The 15,095-nt window shown below is 44.6% G+C and overlaps 1 protein-coding gene across 1 annotated transcript in view; it reads left to right on the plus strand.

Annotated features, from left to right (window-relative positions):
• Positions 1-4,497: 4,497 nt before the first annotated feature.
• Positions 4,498-15,095, plus strand: part of KCNQ1 (potassium voltage-gated channel subfamily Q member 1) — a 427,358-nt gene continuing 416,760 nt past the window's right edge. Inside the window, exon 1 of the mRNA XM_089523097.1 lies at positions 4,498-4,943. Coding sequence (XP_089379223.1) covers positions 4,498-4,943 — 446 coding nt within the window. The remainder of the gene's footprint in view (positions 4,944-15,095) is intronic.

Genomic DNA, 15,095 nt, shown 5'->3' on the forward strand with positions numbered 1-15,095 from the left:
TGATAATGCGTGCAGCTGAATGCTGGACAGAGATTAAGGGACGGAGGTGAGAAAAAGGAAGACCAGCCAGGAGGACATTACAGTAATCAAGTCGTGAGACCACTAGGGCATGGACCAGGATCTTGGCAGTAGAGGCGGAGAGATATGGTCGGATTTTGGCAATATTGTACAAAAAGAATCTACAAGCCTTGGCTGTGGTCTGGATCTGAGGGATACACGACAGAGAAGAGTCAAAGATAAAGCCAAGACTGCGGGCTTGCTGGACTGGTTGAATGGAGATGTTGTCCACAGAGACAGAAAAGGAGTGTTGAAGGTTGGGGTTAGGAGGAAAGACAAGAAGCTCCGTCTTGGACATGTTGAGCTTCAACCGCCGATGGCGCATCCACTGCGAGACAGCTGTAAGGCAAGACGGGACTTGCTGTTCAAGCCTTGGAGAAAGGTCAGGGGCAGAAAGATACAGCTGGGTGTCATCAGCATACAGATGGTAGGAAAAGCCAAAAGAGCTGATGAGTTTTCCTAAGGACAGTGTGTAGAGAGAAAATAGAAGGGGACCCAGAACAGAGCCCTGGGGAACTCCAACAGATAAGGGAACAGGAGAAGAAGTCTGACCCCCTGCAACTACTGCAAAAGATCTGCCAGACAAGTAAGATCTAAACCAGTCGAGAACAGAGTCTGAGAACCCAAGGTCAGAGAGTATGTCAATTAGGAGACAGTGATCAACAGTGTCAAAGGCTGCAGACAAATCGAGAAGGATGAGAACAGAGTAAAGGCCATTAGCCTTGGCCTGTAAAAGGTCATTCGAAATCTTAGTGAGAGTTGTTTCAGTAGAATGCCTTGGGCGGAAACCAGACTGAAAGGGATCGAGAATGGAGTTGGCTTCAAGAAACTCAAGACAGCGCGAATAGACAACCCGTTCCAAAACCTTAGAAAGAAAGGGGAGAAGAGAAATCGGACGATAGCTAGACAAAGAGGAGGGGTCAAGAGAAGGTTTTTTCAGAATTGGGGAAATGAGAGCATGTTTGAAGTCCGAGGGGAAGGAGCCTGTAGAGAGAGAGAGATTGAAGATATGGAGGAGCGAGGGCAGAAAGGAGGGAGCTATAGAGATTAGAAGACGAGTAGGAATAGGATCAAGAGGACAGGTAGCAGGTTTGGAAGAGTTCAGAAGTGTAGAGAGTTCATCCAAAGAGGCAGGAGGAAAGACAGAAAATTTGTTAGGCGAAGGCGATAGAAGATTAAGAGCAGAAGAATCAGGAGGGACTATCTCAGAGCGAATAGTGGTAATCTTAGAGATGAAATAGTTAGCAAAGTCATTAGGAGAGAAAGATGAAGAGACAGGAGGAGAGGGAGGTTTAAGCAAAGTACTGAAGGTGGAGAACAAACGCTGCGGGCACCTATACAACTATATCACTATCATTCCACTTTAACTGCCATGGTCATGTCCTAAGGAATCCTTGCTTTTGAGGGAAGGACATTTAGAATTTGCAGTCACAGAGTTCCTCTAGTGCCTCACCAGACTATAAATCCCAGGATTCCATAGGATGTTGCCATGGCAGTTGAAGTGGAATCATAGCGCTGTAACTATGTACTGTAAATGGGTTTCAGGATTCTTCTTAAAAACAGTAATCTGAAGGATAATTCTTTGCATATTTACTCAAAGCTACATTCCACTGGTTGGTGAGCTTTACTTTGAGTAAATATGCAAAGATTTATGCTTCATATTACTGTTTTTAAGAAGAATCCTGAAACCCATTCACAGCACACAGTTACAGTGCTACGATTACACTGCAACTGCCAAAGTGCAGACCTTCAGATGTTGTCGGACTGCAAACCCTTAGGCATCACAGCCAATAGTGAGGAATGCTGAGAGCTACAGTTCAACAATATCTGGAGGATTTCAGCCTCTATAGGATTTGAGCCTTTGAGAGCCAACTAGTAAGGCAAAGGTGTAAGAAAATGCCCCCCCCCCCCCCGCACCATTGGTGCACTGCTAGATGTAGCAACGGCAAAAACACCTGGCTGAAAATTCCCTTTTTTCAGTGAAAAATGTAGCTTTCATGGAGGAGCTCACCTCTGAAAGATGCCAGAAATAAGAGACCAAAGCAAAATTTTTGCACAGAATGACTTCCATTTATTTATTAAATAATAATACAGGTTTTATTTCTCCTCTGCAGTTATACAGAGATACTTCAAATGAGATCTAATACACACCAGAAGATAATTGGCAAATAATGGAAACAGAAATAACATACACTTTTCTAATATATATGGTAGTAATAGATAGCCAGCATGGTGCAGTGGCTTGAGTGTTTAACTATAACTCTGGAGACCAGGATTTAATTTCCAGTTCAACCATGAAATCCACTGGGTGACCTTGGACAAGTCCCATGTTCTCAGCCTCAGGAGAAGGCAATGGCAAACCTCCTCTGAACAAATCTTGCCCATAAAGCCCCATGATAGGTTTGCTTTAAGGTCACTGTAAGCTGGAAATGACTTGAAGGCACACAACAACAAAACATATAGTATATGTAGTTACAATATTTATACATTTATGTAAATATTATAAACAAAGATGATTCAATGTTACTTGTGTTCTTACACAAACTAAAAGGCAGAATTTATTTGTTGTAACTGTTGAGAACTTCTCATTCTTTTTTCTTTTTCTGCAAAAATTCCTCAGTTGTGGTTTGCAAGTCTCTACTGACACACCTGAAAGGCTTGTTAGGAGGATAAAATGAGGCATGAAATAGCTTTGATTTAGACTGTAGTCCTCCTGGTGGCAGGCATCCCCTCCATTTTGCAATACAGTGCCTGCCAGACTTTGAGTACAGATGATAACAATAACATGTGAGGAAGTAGACTCAAGTCTAGGAAAGTTCATGAGACCAGCTCCCCCCCCCCCCTTTCTCCCAGTTACAACTTTGACAAATCAGTGATACATGCCCGCTTCAGGGCAGAGTGGGGGGCATGATGTCCAGATGATGCAGTGCCAAAGGAGCGCTGAAAAGCTGTGGCTATGGCGCCCTTTCCGCAGCACAAAAAAGAGCTGCTTTTTGTGGCTCTTTTTTGCACGACAGAAAGGCCAGATCAGGGGTGCGGCATGTAGTTGCTGTGGCCCTGAAAGGGGTGGTCTGTTTAGCCTCTGAGTTTCCCTTTGCACTCTGGTTCCCCAGACAAACATGGCTATGGCTTTGAATAACCATAACAGTAGTATGTAAAGGGAGCCTTGGAAGGCCCCAGATTAACCTTTGGTTAACCTTCCAATTTTTCCTGTGTGATAAAGTCCATAGCCTTTGGAGAAGCAGGATGCCAAAGGATGCTGTAGCCTTCTCCAAAGGCTATGGACTTTATCACACAGGAAAAATTGGAAGGTTAATCAAAGGTTAATCCGGGGTCATCCAAGGTATTTCAAACAATGTCGTACAGAGATGGAAGGCAATCCAAACACAAGTGTGAGACATCCTAGGAATAGCTGAATTTGGGGAAAATATCACATTTCCAAATCCTTTTCCACTCTGAATTCACAGTCAGTTTGCATTTGTGTTAGTATGAAATGCATCTCCAGTTCCGCCATGGGATTACTGTTGGCCGTGGGATCCTCTCCTCCCTGCGCTTGGGCAAACATGCCAATCTGAAAGTGAGAAGCCGATGGGTATGTACTCCTGCCACGATGCCATCTGCATTCACACTGCTTTCTCTTTCGGACGGTGGCTGTGATCGCCTTCACGTGTGATGAGCGACCACGTCATCTCTGGTATTTTCGGATCCCCCCCCCCTTGCTTTCTTCTTCTTGTGGGTGATACATTCCTGCGTGTGGGAAAGCCCTATGTCTTTGAGTCAGGGTAGTAAACATTCAGGGGGGGGGGGGCTGTGTTGGCCATTTAACAAATCCCAAGAAAAATCCACCCAACAGTGATACTTTCGTGAAGTCAAAGGCTTTTGTGGCCGGCATCCCTAACTTTGTTGTGGGGTCTGGGGGCTCTGTGGCCGTGTTCTGGAAGAGTTGATTCCTGGCGTTTCGCCAGCATCTGTGGCTGGCATCTTCGGAGGATGCTGGCATGGAAGCCTTTCCTGAAGATGCCAGGTAGAGATGCTGGGGAAATGTCAAGAAGAAACGGTTCGGCACAGTCTGAAAACCCCACAGAAAAGCCTCCGGTGAGACCTTTATTGGCCACGGGAAGGATGCGCAGGGACACCTGTCGCAAGCCTCCCAAGCTCCATGGGCTCAAAAACAGCCCTAGCAAAAGGAGGAGGAGGAGGAGGAGGATGCTGATGCTGATGCTGATGCCATCCTCCTCCGTGAATCCTGCTGGAGTGCAGCCGGGCCAAGCAAGGGAGCCCTGAGCGGGGAGGGCGCCTTCCTTCCTTCCTTCCTTCCTTCCTCCCTCCCTGGGGCGGAGAGGAGGGCCCTTCCCCTGAGGGGGCCGGCCCAAGGAGCAGCCTCTCGCCTTCTCGCTCGCTCGCTCGCTCGCTGCCTCCAGAGCAGCCCCGTCGGGAGCCATGGCCTCGTCCCCGCAGCAGCAGCAGCAGCAGCAGCAGCAGCCGCCCTCCTCCTCCTCCTCCTCCTCCCCGGAGGCGCCGGGCAGGCAGCGCTGGCCCTCCTTGGGGCGCCTCTCGCTCCTCTCCAAGAAGGGCAGCATGAAGCCCTCCGCCCTGGAGCTGCAGGAGGGCCACCCCAACGCCCACTACGCCCCCTTCGCCCCCGGCCCCAAGGCAGCCGCCCCTCCGCCGCCTCGCCCGGGGCCAGAGGAGCCCAAGGCGGCGGCAGCGGCGGCGGCAGCGGCGGCGTCCGAGCCCTTTCCCCGGCCCTCCATGAGCCTGGACCCGCGCGTCTCCATCTACAGCGTCCGCCGCCCGCTCCTCAGCCGCAGCCACCTCCAGGGCCGGGTCTACAACTTCTTGGAGAGACCCACCGGCTGGAAGTGCTTCGTCTACCACTTCACCGTGTGAGTCCGGCCCCGGGAAGGAAGGAAGGAAGGAAGGAGGGCAGGGGAGGAAGGGAACCCGGTCTGGCCCCGCTTTAGCTCCTGGTCTGGCTCTTTGCTATGGAATTCTGCGAGTTGGACTCCCAGAATGCCATAGCAAAGAGCTAGACAAAGCGTTAAAGTCGTGCCAAGCCCGGTTATTTCTTCCAGTAATTTCGGGCATCTTTTTTCCTCCTGCTCCAAAAATGGAGGACGCTTTGGAAATGTCCTCTTGGACAGAAGGCGGAAAGGGAGGACAGGCCCCGGGAAAGGAGGACTGCCCGGAGCCGGAGCTCTTCGACCCTGGCTGCCTCTGAAGGCGAGCACAGCTCTGCTCCCAACACCTTTCTCTTCCTTGCTCTCAAAGGGGCTGCAAGAGCCCTTGGCATACTCTGTTGTCGTCGTCGTCGTCGTTGTTGTTGTTGTTCAGTGTCTTCACGTCGACTCTGACTTAGGGGAACCTATCCTTGGCATGTTGCTTCCTGGGGGGGGGGGGGGAAGGTTACCATGGCCACCCTCTGAGGCTGAGAGAGTGTGACTCGCCCAAGGTCACCCAGTGGGTTTCAGGGCCAAACTGGGACTCGAACCCTGGGCTCTCCAGAGTCGCAGCCCAGCCCTCTTCAAATGACTAGACCAGGCTGGTCCCCCCTCCAGTCTTCTCATACACACCTTCAAAAGAAAAAAAGGCAGGAGAGAGGAAGCTTCATTCTTGGGGATCCTGGGGCTTCAAGCCCTGAGATCCCCAAGAATGAAGTTTCCTCTCACCCTGGAGGGTAGCGTGGCTCATTGGTTGGAGCCCCAGTGAATTCCCTTTCCTCCTGGGGATGCTTTGGGTTGCAGGCAGCAGAGCCACTCCGCCTCCCATTCCCTGACAGGGGCATCTTGGCCTCACAGTGAGGCAACTGCTCAGCCTCCTCACACGACAAGAGGCGAGGGATGGCCCCTTGTGTCCCAGTGCCTCATGCTTCCTCCTCCTCCTCCTCCTCCTCCTCCTCCTCCTCCTTGTGTGCATTCAAGTCATTTCCCACTTATGGCAACCCTGAGGCGAACCTGCCATGGGCTTTTCTTGGCAAGTTTCCTTCAGAGGAGGTTTCCCGTGGCCTCCCCCTGAGGCTGAGAGAGTGTGACTCACCCAAGGTCACCCAGTGGGTTCACTTGGCCCAGCTGGGAATCAAACCTTGGTCTCCAGTGTCGTGGTCTGACACTGAAACCATGATGCCCTTTAGCAACTTTACAAATAACTCTCATTCTCTCTCCATAGAAGGGGCGTGTAAGAAGAGGAGAAGCCCAGTCCCTGTTGTGCTTGTTTTAAATGGTAACCTGGCTTAAGCCCCTACTTTGGGGGAAAGGCAAGATAAAAGTAATGCTAATGAACAAATAAAATAAGTGTGTCCATATTTAGAATTAGCTTCCATTAGGTTCGATAGGGTATTGTTGTTGCTGTGTGCCTTCAGGTCATTTCCGATTTATGGCAACCCGAAGGTGAACCTACCATGGGGTTTTCTTAAGTTTCTTCAGAGGTGGCTTGCCAGTGCCATCTTCTGAGGCTGAGAGAGTATGACTTGCCCAAGCTGAGATTTGAACCCTGGTTTCCAGAGTTCTAGTCCAGGGCTCACACCACTACACCACATTGGCTCAACTTCCAGGAAAATATCTGTAGGATTACAGACTAAACTGGGTGTACAGTAGTTCATTACCTAGATCCACAGATACGGTCGTCACACAGTTCACCTTATTCTCTGGTTTGTGATGTGTGCCCCACATAACATAGAGTGGGGTCGTTTCCAGTAATAACACCAGTATATGCCACATGGTGGGAGAACAGCTCTGTTTGATAGCAGTTGTAGGTATATCCCCTTCAGATGTGCACCTGTTATGCCTAGTGGGCATCTTCATTGTGGGTTGCTGAGGGCTAAAGGTCCATGCAGATGGAACTTGGAAACATTCCTTTTTTGGACTGCAATTCCCAGAATTCTCCTGAGAGAACTGCAATCCAGAAAAGTAACATTCCTAAGCTCTGGATCTGTTTGATGACTTGTGCCTTAACTTCTTTGTGTGTGTTCCATTCATTCATAATGTGTTTAGCAAAGCAAGGCATTGTGTGCCGAGAACTTTTTATGCTGGTTAGAGTACCAGAGCCCATAAATTGTTGTTCATAAGAGAGTACTTTAAACCAGTCATCTGTCAGCACCCTTTGATTCATTGTTTAGAGCTAGGGCCTAACTACATGCTGTACACAAGCATGTGTAGCAAAGGTTTGCGTGCTGTTTTGTTCCAGGTAGCAAACAGATTTTGAGGGAGACTCAGAGAGGAAGAGTGGCAGAGGGGAATAAAAGTCCTTCTCCCACCACTCTTCTGTCACTACTCATTTTGCACTCCCTTTCATGCATTTGAAGAAGCAAAATGTGTCTGAGCGCCCAGACAGATAGGCCAAAATGAAGCTGCTTCAGGTCACTTTGGAGGTATGCTGTTTAAATGATGCATCCGTCCTAAGAGTCCAGAAGCCGCACCAAAACCACACTCCAGTCCTACAACAGGAGTGTGGTTTTGGCACGGCTTCCGGACTCTTAGGACACATGCATCATTCAAACAGCATACCTCCAAAGTGACACGAAGCAGCTGTATTTTGGCCTGTCTGTACGGGGTCTGAGTTACTGCAGACTAGGAGGAGACTTGGAGTGGAAAAATGGTTCTTTTCTCACTCACTACTTCTTAATTCTAAAGCTCCCATCCCGCAAGTTTCCAAACATATGTCTGTCTTACATCATGTATATGTACATAGGGAGCCGAGAGATGATGTGCAATCTGGAGTAACAAAGTGGCCACGGAGAACCACTAGCTTTTGTCAGCTTGTGTTTGCATGTAATTGGAAGCTAGGCCCTAGCTTTGAATAGTGAATATACAGGCACTAACAGATCAGTGCTCTTGAAAGAGTACCTTAAACCCTTCCCTTTTAAGCTGTACTGTTTTATATAATCATATGGACTAGTACCTCACTCTTTTGACAGCAATTTATTTGAGGTAAGTCAGAAGTCAAAAAGGCTTTGGTAATCAATCAAGCTGAGAATACTTTTTATGTTAAGATCACAGGCCTTAACACATTTATGTGATCATTGGACTGTGACTCTGAAGACCAGGGTTCAATTTCCAACTTGGCCATGAAATCTACTGGATGACCTTAGGCAAGTAACATGCTCTCAGCTCCAGGGGAAGGCAATGACAAACCTCCTCTGAACAAATGTTGTCCAGAAAACCTCGTAATAGGTTTTCCTTAAGGTCGGCATAAGTTGGAAACAACTTGAAGGCACATAACGCATACATACAACTTCCACTTAAACTAAATAGATATTAACTTCTGTGGAGCATGCTTAGGATTATGGGGTAATACTGTCATTCAAAAGGAGCATTAATTGGAAGTAATTTCCAGTGACACTAACAACACATCAATGGCACTAACAACACATCTAAGCACACAATTTTAACCCATCAAAATGGCTGAGGACCAGATAACCTGCCATTAGGCCAGCTGAATCTGTGTTAAATCCATACCCTTTTCAGTTTAGGAATGTTGGAAATTACTACCCTGGTTCTGTGTACCACTTTGTACCAGTGGTTTTGTCCCTGGATGGCAGAAGCCTGAATTTGGCATAAGATGCTTCTTCTTTATTCTGCCTGCCCTCATTTTGGTTGTTTTGCTGGACGATCTCATCTGACAAAGTAGTTGCGTCTCATCTAGCTATGCTAGCTGGTCTCTGAAGAAAGGGGCTATGTGGCATAAAGGAGATGAGATAGCAGATAGCCTATTCAAGTGGCATACAAGGCTTTTGACTCTTCCTAACCTCCTAAAGCTGGCAGATCTTTGAGTTAGAACTGCACTACCCATGAGTATGTTGTTGCTAGTTTTTTTTTTAAATAGCCTAACTATAATTTATTTGTATGTAGTCTAGAGTGTGGAAATCCTTTCCCCTAAAACCAGTCTTGGTTTGCATATTTTAGTAGCTAAAATGGCTCTTGTAATGCATTTTCTAAAAAGAAAGTATGTACATATATGCAAACCAGTGTAGTGTAGTATAGTGGTTTGAGGGTTGGGCTTTGACTCTAGAGACCAGAATATATTTCTCTGGTCAGCCATGGAAACCCACTGGGTGACCTTAGGTGAATCACACACTCTCAGCCTCAGAAAACCACATGATAGCTTCACCTTAGGGTTGACATATGACAGAAACAAATTGAAAGCACATAACGACAACAACAACAACAACACATATACATATTCATATACATAGTGATCACCCTGTTCACCACTAATTAATTATTTTCAGACTCTTGTTTTATGGTTTCTTTGGTATTGTTACAAGTGTTCAGCACACATAGTCTAGTGGACATTACTGAAAATACTTTATTAATACAGAGATTATAATGAACCAAGAAAATGTAAGTATACATACTGGAACACATAGCATTAATAGCCTTTATCATTCTTCTTGGAATGAGCACAAATGAGTTATTTCCTTATGCTGGCATGTTTAGTGTAACATAATACCGGTTTCAAATCCAGCAAAGCTTTTCTGAGCCATGATTTTTAAAGTAATCAATGATAGCTATAAACTAAAAAAAACCCCAATAACTTGGGTGTATTATTTTGCATTTTGTTTAGTTTGAACTACTTTTCAAAGTGGAGTCTTGCATATCACACAAAAACAGAGCTTGTCTTTCACAAAGTAGTTTTTAAGCTATGATTTTATGAGCAATAGTCTTGTACTGTGGTATGATACATTATTTTTACGGCTTATGCTGGCACTTAAAGTTTGCTTTAGATTGTTCTAAGCAGCACACTGCTCAGTGGCTCAGCAGGTGGGACTTGTGTGTTCCTCTGCACCATTGCAAATGACTGGTGGAAAGATAAGTGTGTAGTAGCTCAGTAAAATAATGCCTGAGCTGTGGGGGAAATCTTGAAAGTTGTTTACAGATGGTGTCTGTAACATGTAACTAGACTTTATTCAGAAGTTATATGTTAAAATGTGTACAAGTCTTTGTTTCAGAACAGTGTCCAAAGGAACAACTAGGCCTAAATACCCTGAAGCTAAGCAGGGTCAGTCCTGGATAGTACCTGGAAGGAGGACCTCCAGGGAATTCCAGGTACTATAACCACTATTTCAGAGGAAGGCAAAGGCAACTATGGGTCAGTATAAATGTGCGGCTGGAAACTGCCCCTTCCTGCCCTGGGTTGGTGCCGCACCAGCCGCATGCTGCGGCACTGACCTGCTCCCTAAAAGAAACTGTTCTGAGCAGCTTCTTGGAAGGGCTGTCATAGGCATGCTTATGTGCCATGATGACGCCTCTTCCGTCCATCACCGTTTGGGCGCTGCATGCCTCAGATGTTATCATGGCACACACCAGGTAGAGAGGCTCGCCCCATGATGGCAGCGGAGTGGCAGAACTAGGGTTCGGAGCATGTGGATGCTTCGCCCTAGTTCAGCTGTCAAGCCGGCACAAAGTGCTGGTCTGTACTGCCTCGTACTAACTCTGCATAACCCTTCTCAATGCATACTAAAAAAAAAACCCTAAGAAATTCATGGTGTCACCCCGAGTCTACACACAATGTGAAGGCACACACACACACACAACATCAAATATAAAACAGAATGGAAAATATCCAAAAGGCAGTGGCGACAAACAATTATAATTAAATAAACAAAAGGCAGATCCTGCAATGATGTAGTTCACTGTCCTGTTTTGCCCTTAGAATGACTTGCACCCTGATCCTAACCATTATTTGGAACCCACAATCAATCCTGTAAGGTAGGGTATTAATATTCCACTTACACATATGGGGAAATGGAGCCCAAAAGGCTTACCCTTCAGCAAGCCAAGAGAGAATGACCAAATGGAGATTAGAGCTGAAATAGACCCAGCCACACTATTCCTGGTCTAAGGGAGCATCTACACCATGGAAGTAATGTATTTTGACACCACTTTAACTAGAATTGCTCCATCCTACAGAATGCTGGGACTTTTAGTCTTGTGAGGCACCAGCATTCTTTGGCAGAGAAGGCTAAAGACCGTATAAAACCAGAAAGCCCAGGATTCCATAAGATGGAGCTGTAGCATTTAAAGTAGTGTCAAACAGAATTATTTCTACAACGTAGATGCACCCACTGTGATCCCACCATCTACTTTGCTTTGCTTTGTCCTGCATTTTAACAGAAGTGTTTGTGAACAACTGAACCTTTGGGATTTGTTAAGAACTGAAATATTAAGGTAAGAAAAAGTGATGTCAGAATGCAGTTGCGAGGGCTGGCTCTGTCACGAGGCAGGGTCAAGAATCATTCCTCTCAGGCAGCAGATGGTGAGAGGTAGCAACAAGAGAGTCTACCACAACATCATTCCTGTATACTAATATTGAGTTTATTCTTCAAGTACTTATCCTTATGTAGCCAAAACAACTGCTTAAGATTGCTTTGAGCAAGTCTGGGGGATTGCCAAGATTTTCAGGACTTTTTTTTTAAGCCGAACAAAAACTGAGCATGCTGATGGAAGGAAAGTGGAAAACCATGGGAAAAAAATATCATGGAAAAGGGCATGACTGGTTGTCTGTTACCCTAATAATGAGTGCTCTACATCAGGGGTGTCACTAAGGGGGTTCAGGGAAGTTCAGAGTGCTCCAGGTGACAGCCTAAGAGGGGGAGGTGACACCGCTGCTTCCCAAACACCTGTCTTTTGACAGAAATGTGATGTGGCATTTGCCTGCGTCCCTTTAAAATGCTGGAGCTCATCAGAAGTGATGGGGTGAGTGGTGTGAGACTCATTGGGAGGAGAAAGGAGAGGCCTCAATTTTTAAAAACAATTTAAATTTAAAATTTCAAAATTTTCACATTTTTTACAATTTTTTTAAAATTAAGTTTTCTTTAAAACATCACCTCTTATCAGATTTACACTGTAACCACATGAAACTGTGTACATGCAAATACATTTGGGCTATGGATATGATATTGTAATTTAAAGATATAATTTTAATTTTGCTAGTTGCTTATGTCATAACTATTGTCATTACACCCAATAATATATGGGGATTACATTTTATGAGTAACATTAGTTCAAAAATGATTACTAAGAATTCTGCATGTTGTAGTAGGGGAGGAGGTCAGTGGAGAGGGGTGTCATCATGAGTTGCTGCATCAGGTGACACCAACCCTAGCGTTGTAATGTGCAATGCTACACTGCAATATTTGCATATCTACTTGGTAGTAACTGGCAAAGATACATCCACATTGCAGCTTCTGGCATTCTAGATCCATTGTAGTTGGATATGCAGGAACCAGAACCAGAAAAAACATAGCTATAAACTTGCATCAGTTTTTCCATATCTTTTATGTGGATTGCATCACTTACTCTAAGCTTGTAGAAAATACAGGAAGCCACCTTTTACCAGGTCAGATAATTTAATTGGCAGTGACACCCTAGGGATTCAGGCTAATGCTTTTTATTGGAGATGCCAGGGACTGAATCTGAAGGTGTACTTTACTCCTAAGTTATGGTCTCCCATTTCATCTCACCTGAGAATTCCTGTGGCAGCTGCCACATTGCAGAATTAATGCAGCTTGACACTGCTTTAACTGTCATGGCTCCATCCTGTGTAGTTTATTGTGGCACCAGAGCTCTCTGACAGAAGCCTAAATATCTCACTAAACTATAGACCCTAGAATTCTATAGCATTGAGCCATGGCAAGCAGTGTCAAACTGCAGTAATTCTGCAGTGTAGATGCAGCCTGCGGGATCAGTGCAGATCCAGTAGGGGTTTAGGCAGTTTTTATGCACTGGATTTATTGAATGATTTGCCCTCAGCATCATATGCAGCACTCCAAAAGTCTTCTTGTAAATAACCAAACTAAATATGAGTGACTTTTTCCCTGATGAAAGAAAAACTTTTCAGCTTTTAAAATAACCTAGTTAAATATTCACTAGTATTCTCCATCCCCTTTTCCATCCTATGTGGACCCTGTTATAAATTTCTTACAAATCTTCTATTGATTTTAATTGTTATTGTATACTATTATTTTAATGTCTTTCTGGTTTAATCTCTTCTTAGTATTACTATGTTTTTATACTGGGGGGGAGGGATAGTGGTTTTTAGAATTTTTAACTGTATCTCATTTTATTGTTGTAATCCACTTGGATTCCAAGTGATTAAGCGGAATATAAATAAATAAATATATTTTTCGTAGAAATCTCAAATTATAAAGAAAGGTTGTACAGTGGATTGTATATTTGTATCTTTCCTTGTATCATATTGTTGAAGTGTAGAGTTCATTTCAGCCAGTTCATTCGATTCTTAGTCTTTGTCCTTGTGCCCCAATCTGGTTTCCCATCCTGTGTCCCAGAATTCAAACCACAGAATTCAAAACCTGAACATCCAAAACAGAAGAAACAATGAAATCTGCTTCTGAATATAGTTAAACTTGCATTTAAGTCAACAAAGAATTGTTTCCTTTATGACAGCTTGATATGACTCTAGGACCATACAACACTGAACAGAGGAAGTCTATTCAGCTACTACTAGCCCTTTGAAGATGAAATGCAGATAGAAATATGGGAATAAATCCAGAATTTGTCACCCATTGACAGAAGAAGGCTTCTGATCTAGTAAAACAAATGGGTTAAGGAATCATACATATATTAATTTTTCATTTCCTGCTGCATCTTTTTTTGCCCCTTGCAAATCACTAAAAGGTGGGGGGACCTTCTGGAATGGGGATGGATGTTGGGGAGGGCATTCTGGGAGCTGTATAGAAAGTGAGAATTCTTACTTTTCATAACTGAAGTGTTTTGAGCAGCACTCAGCTTAAGGGACACTACTTGTCTTTCTTCCATAGCAGCTTTTAGGAATGAAAGGGATGGCTGATACAAATTTAGAAAGCAGCTCTAACAAGGAAGGGGTTAATTCCCCTTTCCCCAGTCCCACTGTTCTGATCAACTTTGGAATCCTATGAAATATTTTTTAAAAAACCTTTATCATAGAATCATAGAGTTGGAAGAGACCGCAAGGGCCATCCAGTCCAACCTCCTGCCATGCAGGAAATCTAAATCAAAACATACCTGACACATGGCCATCCAGCCTCTGTTTAAAGACCTTTAAGGAAGGAGACTCCACCACACTCTGAGGAAGTGTGTTCCACTGTCAAACAGCCCTGACTGTCAGGAAATTCCTCCTAATGTTGAGGTGGAATCTTTTCTCCTGTAGCTTGCATCTGTTGCTCCGGGTCCTGTTCTCTGGTGCAGCGGAAAACAAGCTCGCTCCCTCCTCAATATGACACCCCTTCAAGTATTTAAACAGGGCTATCATATCCCCCCTTAACCTTCTCTTCAGACTAAACATCCCCAGCTCCTTAAGTCGTTCCTTAAAGGACATATAAACTTTTTTTTTAAAATGTTAAAATGTGTGATCCATTCATGGATTTCCTATGTCATCTGTGGTTTGGTTCCATGAGTGGGTGATAGGAAGTCATGGGTTCAAATCCCCCCCCCCCTTTGCAATATGGGAATAATGATACTGACCTCCTGAGATGGCTGCTTTAAGATTTAGATCATGCACGTGAAAAATACTTGCAGCAAAATACAAGCAGAGATAAATACAGAATTCTGGGACTCGCTGTGGACAATTTCAGGCCACTGTCCTGATCATTCTTGTGATTTCACTCTCCAGTACTAAACACTGACAGAAACTGAAATGTTGTTTACCTCTACTGGTTTCAGCACATCTTAAACACCCTCTAATTTCTCTGGGCTGTATTTATTATGTAAAAACATTACTGTTGATAGAATTGGGACTTTCCATCCAAATACTAGCTCTAGTCTACTTCATACTGAAGCAGTAATAAACCTCCCATTGATTTTACTGGATTCAGCTTGCATTTAGTGTGTAAAGGGGCCAAGAGTTTTTTTTAAAATGAAACCTGGATTTTAAGGCATCTGTTGTTTAAAATACATTATCTGTGCAGTCGCTTTCTACTAGTCACCCTTCAGTTGGCCCAGAAGTAATCTTAGAATAAGTAGTTCAAAATGATGAATGTATCAGATTGAACTTGTCTGTGCCTTATATTATTTGTTTTATTTCCTGTCTTTTGTTGTTTGCCC

The sequence above is a fragment of the Sceloporus occidentalis genome, unplaced genomic scaffold (assembly GCF_023333645.1).
Source record: "Sceloporus occidentalis isolate IW3139 unplaced genomic scaffold, rSceOcc1.0.p SCAF_4, whole genome shotgun sequence".
In the NCBI taxonomy this organism is placed as follows: domain Eukaryota; kingdom Metazoa; phylum Chordata; class Lepidosauria; order Squamata; family Phrynosomatidae; genus Sceloporus; species Sceloporus occidentalis.